A 25842-nucleotide genomic window follows, 5' to 3' on the forward strand; every position below is an offset into this window, starting at 1 on the left:
GCCTCGAACGTCCTCGCACCCTCTGACCTCTCTTCCTTCCGAGGTCATAACCTGTCGGCCCTGGCCTTCCAAAGGAGAGTAGTTGCCATAGTAACTCATGTGGCGTTTTCCTAAAATAGCCAGACCCTCTTCCACCCCGGCCAAGGGCACAAGGTTTGCTTGTGCTTCTCTTCCCAGTCTCTGGGTCACCCCTTCTAAACTCTCGCTCCTGAAAAGGCGGGACGATTAACCTAGGCCGCAAGGAAGTTCTTCCTGGAGTCTGACTTATCCTTCCTCTGCACTCCGGGTGGGTGGTCAGGGCAGGACTCGGGGGTCGGAGGTTGGGAACCCCGAAGTGTTTAAGACTGCGTTCGCTTGATGCCCCTTCCATAGTTGGTCTCCTGGTTTTAGGGGGCGGGTCCGGTCTACTCCTGTACCGTGCGGTTTGCGTGGCCGCGTGCTTGTGGGGGCGGGAGTGCGTGTGGCATGTAACAGGTCATGTGGCAGCCTCCTAGGGACACGCGTGGGGTCTGGAGCAGGACAGGCGTGTGCAGCTGGACCCCGTGTGGCTCAGGAGACGATGGACGAGAGAGAAATGAACATGAGTGGGGTGGGGCATCTGAGGGTTTAAGGAACAGAACCCGGGGTTCTCTACACTCTCCCCTTCCTCTGGTGTGAGTCTGAGGTAGTGACTAGGGGGTTGGCATTCTTTGGGACTCAGGGCCCTGGGAAAGAAGGGAGGTGGGGGGGATTAGCGTTGCTTGAGCAGAGCGTGGGGAGGGGTGGAGGAGGGACTGGGAGGCGGGCGGGCCTGGAGCAAGCGGGAGCCGTGCTGCTTTCACAGCTGAGCGGGCCCGGCCTCTCTGCTTCTCTTCCGTTCCAGCTCCGAACGAGCAGCGGTGAGTACTGGGATGCCTTGGAGGAGGGGCTGCACAGGGGAGGCCCAGGCCCGTTGAGCTTCAAGAACCTGTCTGGCAGGGTTGCTGCTTCTGACAGCTTTCCCTGCCGTGCTTTGCCACCAGAGGCCCGGTTTTCCTTTATGGCCCCTCCTGGACTGGACAAGACATGTCAAACCCCTGGAGTTGGGGGAGAGGGCTGTGGTGCAAGCCCCTCACCCAGACCTGGTCCCTGGTGGGGGGAGGAGAGGATGCGTGTGTCTGATTATGTGTGCAGATGTGCATCTGTGTTTATGATTGTGACGAGGAGGTCTCTGATACACCTGTCTGTGTGTGCATCAGAAGACGAGAGCCTGTCTGTGTATTTGGGTACCTCTTTGTGTGTTCCTGTTTGGTGATCTGTGTGTAAAGCCAGCATGTGCTTTTCCATTATACACATATTTGTTATGACTGTGAGTGTATGAGGGTGTGTCTATGAGCAGTGCTGCGTGTGCCTGTGTACTGGAGGGTGTTGCCTAGGAATGTGTTAACTGTGTACGCCTATCTGTCCTTCTGCATGTGTGTATATGAATTCATATGTGTGTGTGCATGTGTGATATGGAAAAAGGGTGTCTCTTCCCCACTCAGCACCTATGCACTGAAGTTAAGGGCCTCTTTTCAAGCTTTTCTTCTCACCTTTTCCCTGTGTCTCTCGACACTTCCTCGTCCCTATGTAACCCCTCTCTCTCCTTCCAAGAAGCCTGATGTGTCTCTTCCTAAGTGGGGTTATAGAGGACCCAGGGCTGTATTAACGGGTGTCATAGTAGCTGGATGCCATTTCATTTTCCTGTGGCTTGCAGCCCCATGTGATCCAGAAGATGGGATACCAGCCTCCACACAAGAAAGAGTTCCCCACTGCCCCAGAACTGAACTCAGTGAACTTCTGAATTAGCTTGCTCTTTCTTCCTGAACTGATGCTCAGAGCTCCCAGACTGGAGAGGAACTGAAGGCCCACTGAGTGGACCGTCCTTTTTCCCTAAGGTTTCCATGGAAGGAGCCATCAGGGTTAGGACGGGTGATCCCATATTTCCAGGCCTGGCTAGGTCCTGGACCTTAGAAGCCCAACCCACTTCCCCTCCCTCTCTGTCTGAGCTGCCCTGTCTGTCGGACTCCTGTACACGGCACCCATTATCTCCTCCCTCTCTTGCAGGCCTGTCTGAAGAGCATGCAGCCCCCTCACTCCCTGCCTGGCCTCGCCATCCCTGCCCCCCCAGCCTGACCCCCCGGCCCCAGCATGGCCCAGGGTGCCATGCGCTTCTGCTCAGAAGGAGACTGTGCCATCTCCCCACCACGATGCCCCCGTCGCTGGCTCCCCGAAGGCCCAGTGCCCCAAAGTCCCCCAGCCAGCATGTATGGCAGCACAGGATCCCTAATACGACGCGTGGCGGGTCCAGGTCCTCGAGGCCGGGATCTGGGACGTGTGACAGCACCTTGTACCCCTCTGCGAGGCCCCCCATCACCCCGTATGGCTCCCTCACGCTGGGGACCCTCTTCACCCACTGGGCAGCCCCCACCAGGGGCACAGAGTTCTGTGGTCATCTTCCGTTTTGTGGAGAAGGCCAGTGTGAGGCCATTGAATGGCCTACCTGCTTCTGGAGGCCTGAGTCGGAGCTGGGACCTGGGTGGGGTTTCTCCTCCCAGGCCCGCCCCAGCCCTTGGACCTGGCTGCAACCGGAAGTTGCGGCTAGAGGCATCCACATCAGACCCACTGCCAGCTGGAGGAGGCTCTGCTCTTCCTGGTAGCCGGGACCCCTCACGTGGGCCATTGGTACCACCCCAGATTGGGGCAGATGGTCTTTACTCCTCCCTCCCCAATGGGCTGGGGGGGACCCCTGAGCACCTGGCCATGCATATCCGAGGACCTGCAGACACTGGATTCCTACACCAGGTATGCAATCTGCCTTGGGCTGTCTGGGGCCTTAGCACCCCAGCTAAGGGACAAAGCTCAGCCCCTGTTGGACTGAGGGTTGTCTCATATTCACCCAAACCCTTTAATGTCCTAAATCAGCTTTCTTGCCCTCTGTCACTGTGTTCCCGCACCTTCATCCTGTCCCATGTGGTTTTCTTTCTGCTGCTCCATGTTCTTGTGTCCTTGTATGTCTGGCTTTCATTTTGGGGTCCTGTGCCTTTCACTTGCTCTCTGGCTCAGGGGGACACCTGGTCCTCCACCCGGGAAGTCTCCTCTCATGCTCAGAGAATCGCTCGAGCCAAATGGGAATTCTTCTATGGCTCCTTGGACGCCCCCAGCTCAGGTAAGGCTTGGACTTAGCCTAGGGGAAGTGGGTAGGGCCTTCTCCACAGCATCTGAGGACTGGCAAAGAGGCATCCTTCAAACCTTCTTCAGGGCTTCCTTGGGCTCCCCAGTCAGCCAAAGTCTCTCTGGGCTCCAGGCTTTCATCTGCGCCATGAGGATTGGGCTGGGTTCTAGAGGAAGCTGGGGGGTGGGGGGTGAGGGGGGAATGGCCGGATATTGAGGGTTATTCCTAAGAGTAAAAGAAAGTCTGGTCTCCTTCGTAGTCATTCCCAGGCATTTGGATCAAGTGAAGGGTGTGGCAGATGCGTAGTGGTTAGATGATGAAAGAGTCTCCAGCCCCTGTGAGGCCGTGGTGAAGCTATCCAACATAAATGACTTCCTGACCTGGATGTCTGTGCACACAGGTGCTAAGCCCCCAGAGCAAGCCCTCCCATCCCGTGAGGTGGGTTCCAAGCAAGGCTCTGGGGTGGCTGTGGGGCGAGCAGCCAAGTACTCTGAGACGGACCTGGACACGGTGCCCCTGAGGTGCTACCGCGAGACTGACATCGATGAGGTGCTGCTGGCTGAGCGGGAGGAGGCCGACTCCGCCATCGAGAGTCAGCCCAGCTCTGAGGGCCCTGCTGGCACTGCCCGGCCACCTGCCTCACGACCCAGCCCATGCCCTGGCCCTCCTTCCAGCTTGGGCAGTGGCAATGAGGATGAGGAGGCTGCTGGTGAAGAGGATGTGGATGATGAGGTGTTCGAGGCCTCCGAGGGGGCCCGGTGAGTGGATTCAGGGAAGGGAAAGCATGCTGCTCACTGTGTTCAACCTACTCCAGCAAGAACCTGAGGCAGAGACGACAGGGCTGTGAGGACAGCATGGGCAGGATGAGGAGGAGATTCCAGGCAGAGGCCCGAGGCCTGGGAGAATATTAGGAATGTATGGGCTTTGGGCAAGCCTAGGAGTCGGGGCAGCCACATGGACGAGGTGGGGTTCCAGATTATCAGAGGCCAGAAGCCAGAGGCCAAACTGGGGACATGGGTTAGATCCCAGTCCTGGCAAGAGAGTGTGGAAATGTGGGGGCTTTTCCTTTCTGTCTCACGCCCCACTGCTGCGTGGGGCCACATCTTCTCCTAAGATGTTACCAGAAATAGAAAAGGGATGGCAGGAGGGAAGCGGATCAGGGGAAAGGAGGAGAAAGGGAGATTAGTAGGGAGCAGGAAGGAGGGGGGCTGGGTGCTAGCGATGGTCAGGGCTGGGACACCACAGACACTGAATTTCGTGGGCCCTCTCCCCTAGTGGCTTTTTCTTAGGGGGTTTGGGTCTATGGAAAGGGGTTGATAGCCGCTGTATCAGTTGGCAAGAGTTCAGTGACATCCTGCCAAGGCCTGGTTCTGGGGAGCTGATCAGACATTCTCCCTGCCTCTGCAGACCAGGGGACCACATGCTGCTCTCTGGGCCTCTCAAGTCACCAGTTCCCTTCCTACCTGGGACCAGCCCCTCAGCGGATGGGCCTGACTCTTTCAGTTGTGTGTTTGAAGCTATCCTGGAGTCACACCGGGCCAAGGGCACCTCCTATAGCAGCCTTGTCTCCCTGGAGGCCTTGGCCTCACCTGGCCCAACCAAGAGCCCCTTCTTCACCTTTGAGATGCCTCCCCAGCCCCCAGCTCCCCGGCCTGACCCACCCGCCCCTGCCCCACTTGCCCCACTTGAACCGGATTCGGGTACCAGCTCTGCTGCTGACGGTCCTTGGACCCAGAGACAGGAGGCGGAAGAGTCAGATGCTGGGGCCAAGGTGGTCCCAAGGAGGGAGCGTCCTAGTCCCTCCCGTTCTGAGGATAGCCTTGGGCTGGGGGCAGCACCCCTGGGCTGGTGAGTATTTTCTTTCATTGCTCAGCCCCAATCCCAGGCCCCCAGGAATTGCTGATTAAGGGACAGAGCCCCAGAATGAGGAAGTAGTTTATATTCCTGACCAAGAGCAAGTGGTTACCAGATGCCTGTTTTCCCGTTCGGAGGCCTCCTGCCATCGGCCCCCTGCAGCTCCCTCCCTGGGCTCAGATCCAGTGACTGGAGAAGCCATGATTCAGGATGGAAGAATCCCCAGAGAACATCCTCTTTCTCTCTTGGAGGGCCCTCTCCTTCCCAGACAGAGCCTCTCACCCCCACCCAGCCAGACCCACAGCCAAAAGCCCCTCCCTCCCCCTCCCTCCACCCGCTCCTCCAGGAGGCTGTCTCATCCTGCTCTAGGAACGTCCTTTCATAGCCTAACCTTTGTGCTTTCCCCTCTGCTGTTACCCTCTCAGTCATGGCAGCCATGGCAACAGGAGGGGGTGGCCAGGGAGACAGGGTTGCCTAGCAACCAGGAGTTTCCGGCCTCTGTCTCTGGGGTGACAGGTGGCTTTGCGAGTAGAGCAGCTGGGTAGGGAAGGAAGGAGAGGAAGAAGATGAGGGGTGCACTCTGACCCCCCAAAACTGTAACCCCAGAAACTGCTTCTCTATGGGTAGAAGGGTGCACCAAGGAAGAGTCCTCAGAGAGGCGGGAAATGAAAGGAGCAGGAGGTATCCCTAGTGCTCCCAGATCTTTGCGTGACCTCACTGCTCTTCCCCAGCATCCGTTTATACCTGGATGCCTGAGGGGGGGCAGGTGCGGAGATGGGGACTCCATATCAAAGAGCAAACTTAGGGCCGGGTGGTGGTGGCGCACACCTTTAATCCTAGCACTCAGCAGGCAGAGCCAGGCGGATCTCTATGAGTTTGAGGCCAGCCTGGTCTACAGAGTGAGATCCAGGACAGGCACCAAAACCACACAGAGAAACCCTGTCTCGAAAAACCAAACCAAACCAAAACAAAAAACCAACCAACCAAACAAACAAAATACTTAGGTCCCTGGGAGCTCTGGGGAGCAGCCAGGACTCCCACAGCACTGATATGGGTTAGATTTGAGGCAGAACTTCCATTGAGAGATGATAAAGTAGACAGATGGACAGAAGGCTAACTAGTCTCCTCCCCTAGAAAAAAGAAAAGGACCTTTCCATGTCCCTTCACCCATTCCCCATTCCAGGTCTAGAGCAAAGGGGGGTTCTGAATGATCCCCAAGCTCTGCCCCAATCCTCAGCTGCTGCTCTACCCTGGCAGTGAACCACCCCTAAGCCAGTTGGTGTCCGACTCAGACTCGGAGCTGGACAGCACTGAGCGGCTGGCCCTGGGAAGCACAGATACCTTGTCCAATGGACAGAAAGCGGACCTGGAGGCTGCACAGCGCCTGGCCAAGAGGCTGTACCGACTGGATGGCTTCAGGAAGGCTGATGTGGCCCGGCATCTGGGCAAGAAGTAATGCCCCTGGGCTGGGACTGAGGCTGGGTCAAGGAGTGCATCCTCTCCAGTTAATGCTCAAGGCCTCTAGGCAATGCCCAGCTGGCCCCTTCACACTTCCCCTTGTGACACCCCTACCTGTCTGCCCTGCCCGCAGCAATGACTTCAGCAAACTGGTGGCTGGCGAGTATCTCAAATTTTTTGTCTTCACGGGCATGACTCTGGATCAAGCTCTCAGGTGGGTGTTTAACCCTCTGAGGATAGTCCTACCGACCAGGCTTGGTGTTTGGAGTTCCAGCTACGTGTCTTCTTATTTGTCTTGGCGTCGCTCTTCAGTGACCAGGACTTCCTGGTAAGGAGGTCTTGGTGGAGGGTGACATCTTCTTCCTCCCCCCCGTAGGGTGTTTCTTAAGGAGCTGGCCTTAATGGGTGAGACCCAGGAGCGGGAGCGTGTACTGGCCCACTTCTCCCAGAGATACTTCCAATGCAATCCTGAAGCCCTGTCCTCAGAGGGTGAGCAGGCTGGGAGCAGGACTGTCCCCGCGGGGCCACAGAGCCACACATACAGGAGCAAGTGTTTGTGCAAGAGGGAATGAATGTCCACGTTCGTAGGCATGTGCACGCGCATCAGTGTAAATACAGCTATATGCATATGGAACTTGTCTGCGCGGCAGGCAGGATGGCAGGTCAAGTGTGTTTGAGAGGCAGGTGGAGGTGTGTTTGCATGAAGTTGTTCCATATGTATGTGCAGGATCAGATTTGGCCCCAGTGCTGACGGGCTCCGCATATGTGTGCTTGCTTTTGTTTAGTACATTGAGCATGTCGAGTGTTGGGAGCAACCGCCCCAGTAACTTGGGGAACTAGGAAGGGGGAACCAGAGATCGAAGGCTGGGTTCTTGCTGAGGAAATAGGCTGGAGGAGAGACGGAATGGGTTCACAGAGTTCGGATAGTAAGGAAGTGTAGGGCAAAAGGGTGCAGAAAGAACTGGACTGCTGTGGGAAGAGCCCCTGGGAGGTGGTTGAAGCTGACAATCAATTCTCCCCTAGACGGTGCTCACACGCTGACCTGTGCCCTCATGCTCCTCAACACAGATCTCCACGGCCACGTGAGTGGGACATGGCAAGTGGGAGCCAGAAAACAAGAGACTTAAAAGCTTTGGGAGGCTAAGCACCTTCCAACCTCTCAGACCTCTGTTTTCCTCCCTTAGAACATTGGGAAGCGCATGACCTGTGGGGACTTCATCGGAAACCTGGAGGGCCTCAATGACGGTGGCGATTTCCCCAGGGAGCTGCTCAAGGTTGGGGGGAGGGGAAACGCAGCCGGTAGACATTGCTAGAAGGGAAGGACAGGGTACCTGCCCAGCAGCAGGGTTGTAGGGAGGGGAGGGCTGGAACTTGGGACTTGTTGGGTAGCTCCGGCGGCAGGAACCTGGGCTCTAGTGACTCAGCTTGGGGACCGCCCCCTCGCCCAGCCCCCACAGGCAGGCTCTCACCGCACATGCGCACGCGCATGCAATCCTGAGGCAGGGGAAAGGGGGGCCGGTTCTGGAAAACACGTGAGCAGGCCATCCTGGACTCTGCGTTTGCTCTCTTCGGTTCCAGTGTTCACAGAGGGTGGGAGGGAGGTGTCTCTGCTGGTGCGCGGGGGGTGGGGTGTGCACGGGAACCCTGCTCTCCACCTTAATGTATAAGAGCTACAAAGACCCTGTGGCTCCAGTGCCCAGGAGGGAGCCTACGGTAGAGGGGTCAGAGAAGGCGCAAAGGTTTTCCCAGGTTCTTGCCTCCAGGGCACGACGCTGGGACTAGATACTGCTTTTCTGGCTGCTTTGGAAGCAGATCCTGCGCCCAGGTGCCAGGAAAGAGATAGGTACCAGTGGGAGGGAGCCGTCTGACCCTGCCTCGCAGTTATTCTCCTCCCCATGATGGAGATGGAAGGTTTTACCTTGAAGAAGGGGGTCTCTGGGGTACTCTATACATGTGACGACACAGAACAGGTCATGGGTTGGGGTATATTGGGCACCTGAGTTTGAGCGTGTATCTGAGTGGGCGCGTCCACTGTGAATTGAGGTGTCAGTGAATTGTGTGTGTTTGGCAACTGTCTTTGAATCGAGGGACCTGCGTGACTTGAGGTGTTAGTGCTTTGGGTGTAGTTTGGGTATTTGTGTGTGATGCAGCGTGGTGTGCATCTTCCAGCTGGTTGTGCCTGGTTTGACATTAGAGGGTGTTTGTCAACTGTAGATGGTTCTTTTTGGGGTGTACATCTGTAACTTGGGGTGAATGGGAATCGGTGCGTCTGGCAAGTTGGTATGTCTGACCTCGTGGCACATGGACTTGGCTTGGACATTGGGATATCTGCTTATGGACGAGGTCATGACTGTTCGAAGGCCGGCCCGCGAGTCTCAGAGGCAGGACCCCAGAGGGTGGAGGATGGAAGGTCGGGGAGCCAGCCGACCGCGCCCCTCAGTTCCCAATCCCGACAAGCTGCAGGGTGCTCCTGGCGCCGCCCGCCGCCGCCCATCGCGTGCGCGGGCTCGGCCCCCTGGCGAGCCCCCACGCATGCGCCCCCGCTCGCCGCCGGCCCTCCCCACGGCGCCGGGCTCGCGCCGTGCTGCTCCGTCGCGCGACGTCCCCGCCCCAGCCCGCGCCCTCCCCTCCCGCCGGCGCCCCCTCCTTCTGCGGAGCTGCGGAGCCCACGGCGCCGCCGCCGCCGAGCACTCGGTGCGTCGGTGGGAGCCGGCGGGCTCGGGCCGGGCGCTCGCGCCGGCTGTCGGGGAGCCGTCTGCGGCCGTCCGGGCGGCCCGGGGCCGAGGACGGGCGGGGGCATGGCCGGGGGCCGCGGCGCGGCGGCCGGGCCAGCATGATTGGCGTCAACAGCATCCACAGCAGCGCGGGGCGGCTGCGCTCGCGCTCGCTCTGCTCGGTGCGCTACGGGCGCACCCACCGCGGCGCGGAGACCCTGTGCTACGGCTGGCCGCAGCGCTCGCGCAGTCTCAAGCCCGTGCTCTACACCGACCTGGTGGTCAGCCGCCTGCAGAGCCGCAAGAAGAAAAAGGCGGTGAGGGCGTGGGGCCCGCAGCCCACGCCAGGCCCGGCGGCGAGCGAGGGGGCGGCTTGAGGGAGGTGCTGAGGGCAGGAGAGCGAGGAGACAGGAGGGCATGGGTGGGGACGAAGGTGTTTGGGGAGCCCAACGGGGTAGAATTCCTGGGCAGCTAGAGGTGGGCATGTGTTGTGGGGGTGGGCCAAGGTGGACCTTCCTCACCCACCGTTCTGGGTGAAGAGGGTTTTTCTAGATGGGATCTACATAGGACTCTATGACCGGGCTCAGGACCTTCGGAGGAAGGAAGGTGTGGTTGTGGGCCGAGGTAGTCTTGGAGAGGGCAAGATGAAGAGCTGGAAGGCTGGAGACGCGGTTGTGGATTGGAGGTCTTGGTGGTCACTCCAGCCTCCTGGCTGGATAGTTGAGGAGTGAGCGGGTTCAAGGTCCGAGCCCTACTGGGTGTGTGTTGATCAGCCTGGTTTGTGTCATGCGAGGTGGAGGCTTTGGGATGCACCTACCTGCAGACAGGATGCGCAGGCATGGAGTGCCCGGGTAGCCTGTGGCAGGGCATGCATGTATGGGCAGTGAGAGAGTCGGAGCCTGTGGTGTGTTGGGAGAATGAGGGGGTGCTGTGTCCCAGCACCAGGAAGGCACCGACGTCACCACTGCACCCAACTCACGCGCAGGCAGCATCACAGCCCCACAGCAAAACACGCACATGCTGGGGACACACCCACTCACAGACAGGCTGGCAGAAGCGCCCCCACAGTTGGAATCGCTGGTATATTCTGAGCCATCCCCAAGTACAGGGGTCTTGTGACTTCTGAAGGCCATTCTCCATTTTGGCACTTCACGGCCCTCAGATGTTCCCAGGCCAGCTGTACTGAGGGGGAAGTGACTGGTTCAGGACCCACAGTTTGGGGTAGACCGCGACTGGAAGCTGAACTCCGGCTTTAGGCTTTGGTTGGCGCCGCGGCAGTATCAAGTGTGGCTGTGGGTAGAGCACTGAGCCCCGTGGTATCTGGCTGGATGCTGCTATTGGAGTTGGGGAAGGCTCACTTTGTTCTGCAGTTGGGAACCAAAGAGGGTGAATACTTTATCATAGAGCCTCAGTTTCCCCATTTGCTCTGTGTGGGTTTATGCTGTGGAACCAGACCAGAACACATGGTGGAGGGAAGGAGGATTTCTTTGGCTGGCCTCTCGGATTCCATTTAGGGCTGTGCGTCTCCTCCCAGGCTCTAAGCAGGGGAGCCCTTAGTAATAGATAACACCAGCAACTGGCAGTTACTATGCACCAGCTGTGGGCCAGGGTTTCCTGGGCTGACTAGCCAGTTGCCACCACATGTTGCTATGTGTGTTCTCCGGCAAGAAAGCTGCTCAGGTCAGGCAGCTCCAGTGATGGAGATGGGCCCCGGTCTCGGTGCTGCGCTCTAGAGCTAGGTTGTAGTCATGGTGTCCTTCCTCTTAGTTCCACATCCTCTCCCAAGTTAGGAGGGAAGGTTCTGAGCTCTGACACTGGGGTACATGATGTACCTCCCCACAGGATTAATCCACACCTCTTGATTTCTCTCCAGGCCTTGTACAGCTCCATCAAAAATGAAAAATTGCAGTGGGCCATGTGAGTACCGGGGCTGCCTGGGGGGGGGGGGGATTAGGATCGAGTCGGGGCCTGAGGAAGGGAGGGTCCGGGGGCACCAGAGAACTGGGGCTGAGTGTACAGGGAGGGGGTGGGAGGCCGAGATGCAGGAAGGCCACCTCACTTCCTTCTTTGGAAATGCCTGCCGAGACTTGGGGTCTGTCTTGTGTCTAGCTCTGTTGTTATGACAAGCTGGGTGACACAGTGGGGGTGTGTGGGGGGGGTGTGCTGAAACACAGAAGGCCCCTGGCAGCCCAAGGAGAAAGCAGGCTAACTTTGGGAGTGAGTGCAGGAGGTTACCTTGGAGTGCCACAGAACGAGGAATGGAGTTCTCCCCTTTGTCTGGGAAGTGTTCTGTCTGAAGGAGAAGACCCAGTTTAGTCTTCGGGCCCCAGGCTGAGAGCGAGCCCTTGCCTGGCCATCAGTGGACACACACTTGCTGCTGTCTGCAGAGTCCAGTCATGGCTCAGCTCGAATAGGAGCCCTTGGTTGTTAGGCTGCACCTCTGAGGAACAGGACTCAGGATCAGTGTGCAGGGAGGGAGGAGGGGATGGAGGGAGGCTGTGTGGAGGCAACCTTGAGTCAGCAGTGCCTTGTAGGAGATTAAGGGGGAAGTTGGTATTCGGGAGACAAAGGTGTGGCTGAAGTCAGTGTGGACGTGGGGATACAAGGCCACCGGCCTGGCTGCAATGGTTGAAAAGGAGAGTGGAAGAATTCATGCAGGTTCCACGGAGGAGGCAGTGGGACTTCTTGAGCAAGGCGACAAGAGAGGCTGATTTTCCTGCCAGGATTTATGAACAGAGGGGCGCCAAGAGGCCACCTTTCCCCTTTAGATTTTGAGACAGGGTCCCACACTAGTTCTCAGACTGCCGTGGAGTTTTGACAGTCCTGTCTGAAGCCCCCCAGTGGTGGAATTACGGGCACGGGGCTCCAGGCCCGGCCCTTCTCTTCCTTTTGACAGCATGTAACCAACAACTGTGAGCAGTCTGGTGTTAGGTGTGGTTAGGACAAGGCTGAGTCACACGTCCGTCCAGGAGAAAAGTGTGAGGGCTGGGTGTGTGCAGAAACGGACACGATGGGAAGCTTCCACGTGGCAGGGGGAGGGAAGGTCCACACGTGACCCCTCCCCCAGAAGGGCATCTGAGGGAGGGCACAGATCTGCAGCCTGGGGAAGCCTTACTCAGAGGCAGCAGAGCCTCCGCGTGAGGGGAGTCCCTGGCAGCTGTTCACCACTCAAGAGGAGCCTTTGAGGGCAGGAGCTCAGGGTGAAGGTGTGTGGCTGTGTGGCCAGTACTCCTGAATCCATCACACCTGCAGAGACGAGGAGGAGCTGAGACGATCTCTGTCTGAGTTGGCCGACCCTAACCCCAAGGTCATCAAGCGGGTCAGCGGGGGCAGTGGCAGCAGCCCTTTCCTGGACCTGACTCCCGAGCCTGGGGCTGCTGTCTACAAGCACGGGGCCCTGGTTCGAAAGGTGCACGCGGACCCAGACTGCAGAAAGAGTATGTGGCTATGCGGGGGATGGGGGGCAGGGGACGGGTGGGGGGGGGTGGGAGTTGGCCTTCCTCAGGCCACCCTGACCTGCCTTCCCTCCCCAGCACCTCGTGGCAAGCGGGGCTGGAAGAGCTTCCACGGGATCCTCAAGGGCATGATCCTCTACCTGCAGAAGGTGCGGGGCCAGGAGCGGGGTGGTTGGGCTGGCTTGGCAGAGGGGAGCAGGTGGCTGGAGATGGCCAGGCCAGGACGGGGCAGGACAAGATGGGCACCCCCATAGGAGGAGTACCAGCCTGGGAAGGCTCTTTCTGAGGCAGAGCTGAAGAATGCCATCAGCATCCACCATGCCCTGGCCACCCGAGCCAGCGATTACAGCAAGAGGCCACACGTCTTCTACCTGCGCACAGCTGACTGGCGGGTCTTCCTCTTCCAGGCCCCGTGAGTGTCTTCCTCTTTCCCATTCCAGACCCTGCTCCCTGGATTCCACTTTCCTTGGAAGATCACACTCCACAGGCTGGGGACATAGCTCAGCGGTAGAGTGATTGTGTAGTATGCAGAAGGCCCTGGGTTTAGTCTCTAGCCCCGTACATGCCAGACCTGGTGATCATGCCTACAATCCCAGAGCTTAGGAGGTAGAGGCAGAAGTTCAAGGTCATCCTTGACAACATAGCCAGTTTGGGCCTAGCCTGGGATACTTGAGACTATCTCAATGAATGAGTAAATTAATCCATAAGTAAGACCATATTCCAGGTCGGGACTGGCTTTCCTGGACAGGAACCTGGGGTCCCTATGCTGTCTCCCTAGGAGCCTGGAGCAAATGCAGTCCTGGATCACTCGCATCAATGTGGTGGCTGCCATGTTCTCTGCACCCCCCTTCCCAGCTGCTGTTAGTTCCCAGAAGAAATTCAGCCGTCCTCTGCTGCCCAGTGCCGCCACCCGCCTCTCCCAGGTAGTCCCGAATTGCTCAGTTCATCTGCTGACAGTGGAATGGGATGGGTCGGGGTGCTAAGCTATACTCCAGGCATGTGTGATCAGCCATGTAGTATGTGGGTCACAGGAGGAGGGGTGTAGTGGGGATTGAAATCTAGCCCCTTGATACAATTCACACAAAGGACCTGTAGACTAGTGACTCTGACCAGGCACCCCTGGCTGTTAGGAGGAGCAGGTGAGGACCCATGAGGCCAAGATGAAGGCCATGGCGAGCGAGCTGCGGGAGCACCGGGCTGCGCATCTGGGGAAGAAGGCCCGAGGCAAGGAGGCTGATGAGCAGCGGCAGAAGGAGGCCTACCTGGAGTTTGAGGTGAGCCTCCCTGCCCGATGTCTTGGTGTCCCCCACATAGGACAAGGCTAGAGATAAAGCATGGCATCGAAGCATGGAACCCAGCTAGGTGACTGGCAGACTGCCTAATCTCTGAGTCTTCATTTTCTCTTCTGGGGATCAAGTCTAAATTCTACAGCCACTGGGGTTAAGTGACATGTCTGTTCTGCCTCCAGCCCTGTAAAGGCCACAGAAATGCTGGCTGTCACTATCTGTGGTTCGAAGAGCCCGGGGAGGGTCATCGACCTCTCAAAGATGTCTTTTAGGACCAGCACCTCCTGGCTAGGTGGTGGGGCGGGGTGGGCCGCCCGGGACAGGAGGGCAGGCTCTCACTGCTTCTGGCCTTCTGCCTCAGAAATCCCGCTATGGGACCTATGCAGCGCTGCTTCGAGTCAAGATGAAGGCAGCCAGCGAGGAGCTGGATGCCATAGAAGCGGCACTGGCCCAGGCTGGGAGCACGGAGGATGGATGCCCTCCACCTCACTCCAGTCCTTCCCTGCAGCCCAACCCCACCAGCCAGACCCGGGCTCAGCGTCCTGGCTCAGAAGCCCGGGCTGGGGCAGGCAGTACCAGGCCAAAGCCCTGAGCAGGGAACAGGATCAATGGGGGCAGTGCCCGCTGGGCACCTGCATGATGACATGGCCCTGCCTGAGCTCAGCTAGCCTCGGGCCACCCACGAGGGCCTCCTGGCCCAGGGCCCGACCGCGCCGGACGCGGTGTCCGGGGCAGGGCAGGGCTGAGCCGGGCCTCAGAGCCTAGGCAGAGGGCCTCTCAGAGACCCCCCTTTTGTGATAATGTTTTGCACTTTTTCGTACAGGAAGGGTGGGTAGGGTGGGAGGGGCCCGTGCCCCTAATTTTTGATTGGGGGTTTTCTTTTCTTTTTGTGGGGGAGGCCTGATAAAGTTTCTGCTTTCTGCTGAGACCACCCCCGCAGACACCAGCAGTAGCCCTTTGTCCTGGGGCCTGGTTCAGACAGAGGCCAGGAGTTGGGGCTGAGCTGGTCCCCCTCTTTCTCCCCAAGGGCTCACCTCTCTCTTCACAGAGACAGAGGAAGGGTGTCCACACTGAGGCCCCATTCACAGGTTGGGGTGGCACGCCGCTCCCCTCCTTTGGTGGGCCCTGCCCTTTGTATAGCCTCTACCCTCATTAAAACTGCTCTGAATTGCTGGCTGGGTCTCCTCTACTCTCACTCAGGGGCAGGGATGGGCATCACATTGGGGTTGCCGTACCGTAAGTTGGGAAAGGGCCTTCCCCTTCCCATAGGAATCCTTTATTTGGCCCACTGAGGCGTGGGCTTGAGGTGTTAAATAAGATTTTGACTAGGCAGGGATGCTGTACAGAGGGATCCTGGCAGAAGAAGTCAGCCGGGCAGCATTCAGTGCACCTGAGGCTGGGGGTGCCCATGGCAGAGCCCTCCCGGCGGCTCAGGGGGTGGGCACAGCTTCTCTGCCTCCTGCTCCACGGACTGGCTCCCGTAGGCACTGTCTTCTTTCGCCTCTGCTGGGGGAACAGGAGGGAGTCAGGCCTCAGGCCTCAGGCCTCCCGCCTCCCACCCTCAGCCCAGATGCACCTTCCAAGCCGGTCCCTTTACCTGTGCTGGGCAGCTTGTCTCGGGTCTCAGGATCTCTCAGCAGTCTGACCCCCTCATGTAGACCCATGTCCGACAAGGCATCCAGCAGACCCCCCAAGTCCCCACCAGCCAGCTGATGAGAAAGAGGAGACAGGAGATTGGCGTGATGGCTAGGGTGTGGGGGAGAAGGTCCTGGGGGAGGAGGCTCCGAGATGGGTAAGGCCTCTGTCAGCTGGGCAGCGTACAGACTACCCCACCTTGTAACTACGCAGGAGGCTGCCACTGGGTGAGGGGGTCTTCCTGTATGTGTCCACCAGACTTCGAAGCCCCAGTCGCTCGGCCAGTTCTGCCCAGCTGCCTTGGGCTTCTGGCCCATCTAGCATCTGCTCCAGGTTCTGCAGGGCTGCATCCCCTAGTGACAGCCCCGGCCCTGAGGAGACAAATACAGATCTGTGAGGTAGCTCCAGAGGTGGGCAGGGACACATACCTGGACGCAGCTTTTGTCCCTGGTAATGTGACAGCCAAGGCAGACATTGATGGGGTATGGATGGCAGAGCAGGGTAGAGAAAGAGCCCTCGTCAAAGTCCTGAAGGAGATCACCTCTGGGAGGAGGCGCCCGAGACTGGAAGTGCCTGCCAATCATCTCACCTGTAGGGCTGGGTGGGGCCAGGGGTGGCTCCGTGGTGTTCTGAGCAGCATTTAGCAGCAGAGTCTTCACCTGGGGAGAAAGAGTGGCCTGTCACCCCAGACCTTAAGCCAGTTCTCCCCAAGTCCATGACCTGGCCCGCATCCCCAAGCCCAGGCTGTGCCCGGTGCCCACTTCAGTGTTTCCATTGCCAGGATGCCTCACCTTGGTGCTACAGGTGAGGTCGAGAGGTGTATGGCCCCGGAAGTTTCTTTGGGTATCCCTCTCAGGCCCCTCAGAATCAGAGTCGCTCCCGGAGGTAGGGGGTGAGGGCAGAGGGCACAGAGGTTCCTCGTTCTCTGCATGGATGTCAGCACCTGGAAGAGGATGTCATCAGAAGAGACCAGTGGAGGCCCCACACTGCGGACTCAACGATGGCCGGGAGGTCCCCTTTCTCTGTCCTGCCCTGTTCATACATAAGGATGAAACTTACCAGCCTTCAGGAGGAGGCGAGTGAGGGTTGGGGATCCAAGTCCAGCCGCCAGGTGGAGGGGTGTGTTTCCAGCAAACGTCCGGGCATTCACGTTAGCATGGAGCTGTGGGGCAGCAAGGAGTGACCAGCACGGTCCAGGAGGCCAGGCCTTCCCACACACCTCCCGTCCCTCCAGGCTTCATTCCCACCTTGGTAACCAGATGGGTGACCAACCCCAGCTCCTCCATCTCTGTGGCTAGATGCAGGGGTGTTCGGCCCCCTTGCCTCTCCGCTGCCTCCACTTCAGCTCCACTGTCAACTAGCAGATCCAGGCACTCGGGGCTCCGGGCATGAACTGCCAGGTGTACTGGGTACAGTCCTAGAGGAACAGCACACTCAGCCTGCAGCTGTGACCCCCAAGGTGACCTCTGGACAAACCCTGACCGGGTAACCCCTACTCCTGTCTATTAATCACATACCCTTCTTGGTCCCCACCCTTGTCCCCAGGACTAGAGGAGGTGGGAAACTTACCTGCAAAATCAGGCATGTGCAGTATCTGGGGCACGCCGTGGGCCCCACTGTGCAACAGAGCCCGCAACAGGTCTGGGGCTTCGGCACCCGCCCGGAGAGCCAGGTGCACAGCTGAGTCTCCATGCCGATCCAGCAGTGTGGGGTCTGCACCCACCTGCAGCAGGGAGCTCACCACCCTTGTCTGCCCAGTGATGACCGCTAGGTGCAGAGGTGTCTGGGGAGGAAGGCGGAGTGAGCTGAGCCCGCCCCAGCTCAGTGCTCCCCACCTTCAACTCCGCATCCCTCACCAGAGGCTTCCCTCTTACCTGGTGTAGGTGGTTAGTGAGGTTGATGGCCCCAAGGTACTGGGCATGATAGATGACATGGGCTATCTGCTCAATGACACCAGTCTGCCCGTGGATAATGGCCAGGTGCAGCGGCCTGGAGGTTGGAAAGTGAGACTTTGGTCTGGGAAACCCAGCCACCCATAGCATCATCTGCCCTCAAAACTCCGCACCTCCGTGGTCTTCTCCACTGGGGCCTGGTGAATCCTGAATGTTACCATCTTAATCCTTGTCACACCTTGCTACTGTGCCCCTTTCACAGCTAACAAAATTGAAGGTCGGGGAGAGTACATTTCTTGAACACAACTAGAAAACAGCGAGGACCTGAGACCAGATCTGTCCGACTCTAGGGTTCGGCTCTTTGCAGTTTCCTCTACGGGCCCCAGTCTCTAGACCTGGTACCTCTCTAGACCTGGTACCGGGAGACCCCCTGGATGTCCCTAGGCCACGTCCCTTGGGCAGCTTACGTGTCTCCGTTCTCGTCCTGGGCCGTCAGCAGGTGGCGCTGTCCCGCCAGCAGAGCGCGCGCGTCCGCGGTGACGCCGTAGTCCAGCAACGCTCGGGCGCTGCGCTGCGCCAGACCGAACAGGCGCGCGTTGTACTCGCGAGCTGGAGGGGACAGGGCACGTGGGTGCGGGCCAGGTCACCAGCCCGGCGCGCGCCCGCCTGCCAGCACGGCTGAGACGTACCTCGCTGCAGCGCGTCGGGGGCCTGCGGTTCGCCCTGGGGGGCCTGGGGGGACGCGCTCGGCTCTTCGGCCGCCTCCCCAGCATCCACGCCCCGCCCAGAGCCGGCCATCTGCGCTCCGCCCCCTCCACCCGGGTAGCAGCCCATTGGGGCCGCGCCGGACTGGTAGGGGTTGTAGGGCAAGGAGTGGGGGAAAAAGCCGAGGCTGCCACCTGTGGGCATGGGCAAAGCTGTGAGGTGCCAGCCAGGACTCTCCCAGATTTCTTTTCTAACTTCCTCTTATCTCCTCCACCTCTCTCCCGGCCACTGGCACCCGCTCACCTCCTCCAGCGCCTCCATAACCCCCCGCGGAGCCCCCAGAGCCTCCACCCATGTGGGATCCGCCCCCGAAGGGCTGGGAGAAGGTGGGCAAGGCCTTCCTTCGCTTCCGCTGCACTTCCTCCTTGTCTAGGGGGAACAAGAAACGGGGTGTTAAAATCCAACACATGGGTTGTCGTCAGCCCAGCCACCAGCAGCCACCTCTAGGGCGTCTCCAGCCCCTGGGAATCCTGAAGCCCGGCCCCACCTTCCACCAGAGGGTAATAGGTGAACTGTTTGGAGTCGGAGACATCCCCCCCACGCTTGCGTTTCAGCTGCAGGAACACCGTTACAGGCCTCTCTATCTTCATCTTGTGATAGGGCGGTGTCCGGAACACAATGGCATACTGGGGTGGAGGTGGGAGAGAGACCTTTGGTGTCAGTGAGAACTTTGCCTAGTTTCTGCCTCCAGGGCAGGCCCTAGTCCCTCAGTACCTGTTTATGAACGTCTGTGGGAGAGAAGTCCCCAAAGGCTTGCCATCCATTCTCGTCATCCTCATAGAACCGAACCTCAATGTCATCTACAGAGAAAAGTGAGCTTAGTCACAGGGAGAATCTGCAGACCCCATGCATTTATCCTGAAGTTGCCCCCGCCCCCAGCCTCACAGTCAGTGTTTCCAGGTCCAGAGAGGCCTGCCGCCTCACCTTTCTGCACCTTGTCACAAAGCAAATAAACTTCGTCTCCACCGCGCACAGAACCCGCTGTTTTGTCCATTCGGGAAATCTTCAGGTTGGAGGCCCCTGGAGACTCTACACGATGGGAGATGGGTTAGGGCCACACTGATGGGGCTGGGGCCACAGGATTCTTCATTCACCAAGACAGAAGCAACACTCAGACTTGCTGAAGGCCACTCATCTCCCATGTGGCAGGGCCAGGTTCGAATTCCACACACTGAAGGTATCCCAAACGCTCCTCTGGGTCCTCACACCGGGCACCCTGGGGATACTCACTGCTGTCATGGATGGGCTGGGAGATAACCGGCTTCAGAGGCAAGGAGAAGGAGCCATCGCTGGCCCGAAGGAAAGCGGAGAAGCGTAGCCGCACGATGCTCAGATCCATGACTTTCTTCAGCTCCTTGGCCTCCTGCTCTAGCTCCCGACGCTCAGCCTCTGGATGGACAGTCTGGGCGTGAGCTCTGGGTTACTCTTCCCTTCTCCTCTGGAAGTACCTCCTGACATCCCTTGGTCGCCATACCTGTAAGGCCCTGAGGCTTGGAACGAAGCCGCTGCCTTTGAAGTTTCTGAATCATAATCTCCATCATGTTCTTCTTGGTTACGTGCAGGACACCCAGATTATTAAATCTGGTGATGAGGAGGAGGAGTCAGGGGGCTTTGTCCATGGAGCTCTTTCCCATGGCAGAGCACCCCCCCTGGGGGGGAGAGGCAGCCCCACCCCCACCCCCGCCCCCCCGACAGGCTCAGCCTGGCTTTGTCCTCCAAGAAAAGTGTTCCTTTTGTTTTAGCCCTGGGATTCTGGGGCCAAAGTAAAATCTCTCCCTTTGCTAGTCACACAGGTGGGCTGGGACCTATGACTGGCAGGCTGTGAGCATCCCTCTGGGGCCCAGGGACGGGGACACCTACTGAGCAGTCATGTCCTTGGGTCCTACAGACACAGCACAGACCCCCAGCTCCGAGCACTGCTTGCCCACCAGACTGTGGGCATGCGCACGAGGTGGGTCACTGTGCGTGACGAGGTCCACCTCAATCTTGGCTGGTCCCTCATAGTTACAGATCTGAGAAGGGCAAAGGACTGTCAACAGTGGCCCTCGACACACTGTCCCCCAGCCTACCTACCCTCCAGCATCATGGGAACTCACCTTGACAGTGGGGTAGGTCTTCCGGCCCTTCTCACTGGAGGCACCTGGCAGGCCTCCATGGGAGGGCCCTTCACAGCCATATCGAAATCTGAAGCCTCGCTGAAGGTTCCATGACAGAGACATTGTGGTTAGGAGAGACACCCCCCCCCCCCAGTGCAACCACTGGCCATCACTGACCACAATGACCAGCAGTGTGTCTCCTGAACACCTCCCCACAACGGACCAGCAGCAACCAGCCATCCAGTCACAGTGGCTTCCCTGTCAGTTCTAGCTTGTCCCCAAAGCTGAAGCCATCGCACACCTCTGTGGCTCACTCACCTGCTTGGGCTGCTCCACAATCACCAGATAGGGGCTATCAGCTGGAAATAGAGGGGCTTTACTTAGCCAGGGTCCCCAAGCCCTTCCCTCAGGCAGAGGGTACATGCTCACTCCCCTCCTGGTTCTGGGACACCTGAGGCTAAGGACTCACTGACCTGTCTCTGGGGCTGGATCCTTGGGCTCCCCAATGGAGGGGCTGAACTCAAAATCATCATAATCGGGGATGCCATCCAGACCCTGGTTTACAGACAGAGAATGTGGCTGCTCAATCTGAGCCCTCCACCTCCAGGCTCCAAGCCCTCAGCAGTCACTGGGCTCCTCCTCAAGCCATAAGGAAGTTCCTTTCTGGGCAAAGTTTGCAGACAGGACAGATGGACAGGCTGAGACAGTCTGAAGACATGCAGAAGTAGGGGAGTGGAAGAGCCTTCGGTAGACAAGCAGAAGAGACACGGGCACAAGCCGGCTTCAGGGCCAGGCAGTGTGACTCACTGGGTCGTAGCAACTGTCCATGACTCTGGGCTAGGCCCCGCTGTGTCTGGCGGCTTCGGGCCCTTGTTCGGCTTCCCAGGGTTTCAGACGCCCGCCTAAAGTGAAGAGAGACGCGGGAGCGGGGAGAGGGGGAGAGATCAGGATAGAGGTGGGCAGGAGAGGGGGCCCCAGATTTGGGGGAGGGTCTGATCTCCTCCGGCCGCCCGTCCGGGCGTGGCGGGTCAGATCCGGTGGAGGTCGAGATCCGGAGCGGGGCCGGGCCCGGGAAGGGGCAGAAAGTTAGTGCTGCTTAGGAAAGTCCCGAAAATACCAGGGGGAGGCGGAGCCGGAGGGGGCGGGCCTGGAAATGACGCCGGGGCCCCGCCCCCGCGGCGGGAGGGGCGGGAGGCCCGGGCTGTTCCTGGTTCCCCGCAGCGGCCGCAGCCCCCGGGGCTCAGTCGGGGCCTAGCCCGCCTCGCCCCCACTCCGCGGCCTGGAGCAACCTTGGGATTTTCGGCCAGCGTGGAGGACACGGCTGATTCACCCGGGGGCTTTTGTGGGGACATTCCTGCCGTCGGAGGCCTCTTTTCCGAATGGCCCGTAGGCGGGGGCTCTTCCAATGGGGCCCCCGGGGTTCTGCCCGGAGAAGGCGACACGAGCCGCAGGGTGGGGAGAGGAGTTTCCCCCTCCACGGTCTCTAGCGACCCCGGAACAGCTTAGCTTCCCGGATTCTCCCGCTGCACCTGCTCCGGGCGACCGGCGCTTGAGAGCCCAGCCCCACAACCATTTGTGAAACGCGTGTGTCCGTGACGGCAATTTGCGTTTTTCAGCCCTAATGTCTCGTGTGCGTGGTGCGTGTGAGTGGTGGCAGCATGCACGTGCAAGTGAGCATTCGTCCACACAGGTGAGTGAGTCCTGGAGCTGGTCGGCGTGGGCAGACGTCCGTGCACATCTGGATGCTGGTGCTCAGGCACTGGTGCACAGGTGTGTGTGCGGGGCTGACACCCGGCCGGCTGTGCGCAGGCCAGCCTAAGGGCAGGCTTACGTGTCCGTGTGTACCAGGGTGTCCTGTTCGTGTGCGCGCTCTCTGGAGGTGGTGTCCAGCCCCAGACTGTCACCCAAAGTCCCTCCTCCCTCCCTCTCCATTCCCCGGTCACTCAGGGGTCTGGACCCGGCCACTCACCGTGGTGGCGGCTCTGGTTCCGGCTTCTTTCCGAACCCGACCCTGGACCGGTCGCTGCTCCTCTCCCGCAACACGGCTCGAGCCGGGAAAGCCCCTTTCTGCCCCCCGAGGGGGGGAATTCCCGTGACGTTCCTGTGCGTCACTCCTCGAGCCCTTTCTGTATTGGCTGAAAGTTTAACTCCAGGACTCTTGTAGCCAACCCGGGGCGACGCAGGCGCGCCCCTTACGGGGAAGGCTCGCCCGGGGCTGGTCGCCGGGTGTCACCCCGCGCCAGTCCTGCTGCGGAGCGGCGAGGCGGGACGGCGGCGAAGCCAGCGCGGTGCGGGGCTCGGATCTCTGCACCGTCCCAGGCTTGCCCCGGACGGCTAGGGAGCCCACGGGGCCACTCGGCTCTTGCTGCGCCTAGCTCTTGGCTGTCTCCGAAACTGGGGAACCCCGGGGGAAGCGGGCCAGCCCCGACACTCGGGTCCCTCCGGACAGGGACCTCGATGCTGGGAAGTTAAGGGAAGAGGAAGGAGGCCGATCTTGCGGTCAGCCCCAGATTGCCATCTAGCGGCCTTTCTGGACCCACAAGGAAACGCTGGGGTCAACTGTCTCAGTTTCATGGCTTCTGGAGCAGACTCTGGGTTTAAAATGTATTCTCTAAGTGGCGGGTTCACAAGGGCCCAGGCTTTCAGGATGACCTGTTGGAGGAGCAGTGCTCTGGCGGATGTGAACGAGGGGAGGAGATGTTTGTCTGGGAGTCGCAGGCCTCGCTCATACACCACAGATGTCTGGAATTGAAAGGCAACCAACCAGATATACACCTGCAATCCTGGCTTTCGTGAGACCGAGACAGGAGGATCCCCAGTTTGAAGCCACCCTATCTCAACACACATACACACAAAGGTGTCCAAAGTGTAATATTTCAAACTTGCTCCAGTGTAGAAAATGGCTCTCCGTTTGTGGATATTGCTCAGTGGTGCGCTTTGCATGTGTGAGGTCCAGCTGCCATCATAAAAGGTGATGGGAGGATGGGGAAGCAGCTCAGCAGTTAAACGTCCAGGACGACCTTTCCAAGGGGATGGAAGTTCTGTTCCCAGTATCCACTTGGGACCGCTCACAAGTGTCTGAAACTACAACATCAGAGGATCCCATGTTTCTCTCCCGGGCTCCTAGAGTACTGAATTCATGCACACATTTCCTATTCCCACCTCCACATCAAACCCCACATAATTACAATAAAAAAAAATCTATTTAAAAAGCCATCCTGAACACTTGCTCTACTATGTTCATAGCAGCATTATTTGTAATAGCCAGAACCTGGAAACAACCTAGATGCCCGTCAACCGAAGAATGGTTAAAGAAAATGTGGTACATATACACAATGGAGTATTACTAAGCAGTAAAAACAACGACATCATGAAATTTGCAGGCAAATGGATAGAACTAGAAAATATCATCCTGAGTGAGGTAACCCAGACTCAGAAGGACAAACATGGTATGTACCCACTCATAAGTAGATGTAAAGCAAAGGATAACCAGACTGCAACCCACAGTTCCAGAGAAGCTAGCTAGCAAGGAGGACCCTAGGAGGGATGTATGGATCACCCTGGGAAGGGGAAATGTATGAGATCTCCATGAATAAACTGGGGATGAGGGATGGGCAATGTGGGATGAGAACATAAGGGAATGGGATGGTCGAGCTGGAACAGGTATGTAATGGGAGAGCAATGAAAGATATCAGGATAGAGGGAGATATCATGGGGATAGGAAGAAACAGGGTGCTAGGGAAGTTCCCAGAAATCCACAAGGATGACTCCCGCTCAGACTACTAGCAGTAGCGGAGAGGGTGCCTGAACTGGTCTACCCAGGTAATCAGATTGGTGAATACCCTAACTGTCATCATAGAGCCTTCATCCAGTAACTGATGGAAGCAGATGCAGAGATCCACAGCCAAGCACCAGGCTGAGCTTCAGGAGTCAAATCAAAGAGAGAGAAGAGGGATTCTATGAGCAAGGGGCATCAAGATCACGATGGGGAAACCTACAGAGACAACCAAACCAAACTAGTGGGAACTCATGAACTTTAGACCAACAGCTGTGGAGCCTCCATGGGACTGGACTAGGACCTCTGCATAAGCGAGACAGTTGTGTAGCTTCATCTGCTTTAGGGGCCCCCAGGCAGTGGGATCAGATGGGCTTTCTGGAGCCCACTACCTGTGGTGGGACACTTTGCACAGTCTTGATTGGGGGTGGGGCTTGGACCTGCCTCAACTGAATGTATCAAGCTCCGCTGACTCTCCATGGGAGGCCTTACCTAGCCAAAGGAGGGAATGGGGGCTGGGTTAGGGGGGAAAGCTGTGGGGGCAGGAGGAGGGAAGAGAGGGGGGAATCTGTGGTTGGTGTGTAAAATGCATAAAAAAAATCTTTTTTTTTTTTTTTTTTTTTTTTTGGTTTTTCGAGACAGGGTTTCTCTGTGTAGCTTTGCGCCTTTCCTGGAACTCACTCTGTAGCCCAGGCTGGCCTCGAACTCACACAGATCTGCCTGGCTCTGCCTCCCGAGTGCTGGGATTAAAGGCGTGTGCCACCACCGCCCGGCGCATAAAAAAACTTAATAAGGGGGCTGGAGAAATGGCTCAGAAGTTAAGAGCACTGGCTGCTCTTCCAGAGGTCCTGAGTTCTAGTCCCAGCACCCACATAGTGGCTCACAACCATCTGTAGAGAGATCTGGCGCCCTCTTCTAGTGTGCAGGCAGAACACTGTATACATAATAAATAAAATCTTTTTTAAAAATCTTAATAAAAAAGTTTAAAAATAAGATAAAATCTTTAAAGAGAGAATAAAATAATATTAAAAAGATAAGCCATGCAAGGATGGAAAGTACAAAAAAAAAAAAGCTAACTGGAGCTGAGTGGTGGCACACACCTTTAATCCCAGCACTCAGGAGGCAGGGGCAGGTGGATTTCTGTGAGTTGGAAGCCAGCCTGGTCTACAGAGCAAGTTTCAGGACATCCAGAGCTGTTACACAGAGAAACCATGTCTCAGGGGAAAAAAATTAAATTAAGTAAAAAGCCACACTGAAAACGACCTTGCACACTCTGTGACTTCTCGAACACGTATGTCTACAAGAGTTTACAACGTGGACTTCATGTCTGGGTTTCTGGGTGTCAGCTCTCCCTGCAGGAGCTGTGTGCACAATGCATCTCCATTTCTGGAGCACAGACTCTTCAGGGCTCTCCTATGACTTGCCCCGATCTTTAGCACATGATTATAGACTGGCACCAGCACCAGGAAGGGAGTGGTATTAATTCTTATCTCCTCCACCCTTACACTGAATGCTTGAGACAGGAAGTATTTCAGATTTTTTTTTTAAGATTTATTTATTTATTAAGTATACAGCATGTATGACTGCAGGCCAGAAAAGGGCACCAGATCTCATTACAGATGGTTGTGAGCCACCATGTGGTTGCTGGGAATTGAACTCAGGACCTCTGGAAGAGCAGCCAGTGCTCTTAACCTCTGAGCCATCCCTCCAGCCCCAGATTTTTTTTTTTTTTTAATGTTT

General features: G+C 57.9%; 2 protein-coding genes across 4 annotated transcripts; one reads left to right on the plus strand and one right to left on the minus strand.

The window, feature by feature from the left end:
- Positions 1-32: 32 nt before the first annotated feature.
- Psd (pleckstrin and Sec7 domain containing) lies at positions 33-15113 on the plus strand. Of its 2 annotated transcripts, XM_059257053.1 has the most exons (18): positions 33-286; positions 824-878; positions 2065-2802; positions 3064-3166; positions 3573-3930; positions 4580-5020; positions 6284-6478; positions 6618-6698; positions 6861-6973; positions 7508-7566; positions 7669-7758; positions 11072-11115; positions 12451-12635; positions 12732-12802; positions 12908-13065; positions 13432-13576; positions 13784-13927; positions 14301-15113. In XM_059257053.1, the coding sequence occupies exons 3-18, from the start codon at positions 2149-2151 to the stop codon at positions 14529-14531; spliced, it is 3072 nt and encodes a 1023-aa protein (XP_059113036.1). In that variant the 5' UTR covers positions 33-286; positions 824-878; positions 2065-2148; the 3' UTR covers positions 14532-15113. The 2 variants fall into 2 exon arrangements, with proteins under 2 accessions (XP_059113036.1, XP_059113031.1); XM_059257048.1 differs by lacking the exons at positions 33-286; positions 824-878; positions 2065-2802; ... (1 more) ...; positions 3573-3930; positions 4580-5020 and adding an exon at positions 5503-5707.
- Positions 15114-15165: 52 nt separating this feature from the next.
- Positions 15166-22411, minus strand: Nfkb2 (nuclear factor kappa B subunit 2). Of its 2 annotated transcripts, XM_059246220.1 has the most exons (23): positions 22297-22411; positions 21135-21229; positions 20801-20882; positions 20646-20686; positions 20328-20426; positions 20092-20243; positions 19706-19812; positions 19462-19620; positions 19156-19260; positions 18946-19031; positions 18719-18857; positions 18475-18600; positions 18156-18365; positions 17934-18075; positions 17449-17563; positions 17144-17357; positions 16822-16991; positions 16634-16736; positions 16366-16517; positions 16164-16233; positions 15773-15945; positions 15537-15648; positions 15166-15445 (listed from the first exon to the last, which is right to left on the minus strand). In XM_059246220.1, the coding sequence occupies exons 2-23, from the start codon at positions 21153-21155 to the stop codon at positions 15321-15323; spliced, it is 2703 nt and encodes a 900-aa protein (XP_059102203.1). In that variant the 5' UTR covers positions 21156-21229; positions 22297-22411; the 3' UTR covers positions 15166-15320. The 2 variants fall into 2 exon arrangements, with proteins under 2 accessions (XP_059102203.1, XP_059102208.1); XM_059246225.1 differs by lacking the exon at positions 22297-22411 and having other exon boundaries at positions 15166-15442; positions 21135-21431.
- Positions 22412-25842: the final 3431 nt, after the last annotated feature.

Source organism: Peromyscus eremicus, chromosome 1 (assembly GCF_949786415.1).
Source record: "Peromyscus eremicus chromosome 1, PerEre_H2_v1, whole genome shotgun sequence".
Lineage (NCBI taxonomy): Eukaryota > Metazoa > Chordata > Mammalia > Rodentia > Cricetidae > Peromyscus > Peromyscus eremicus.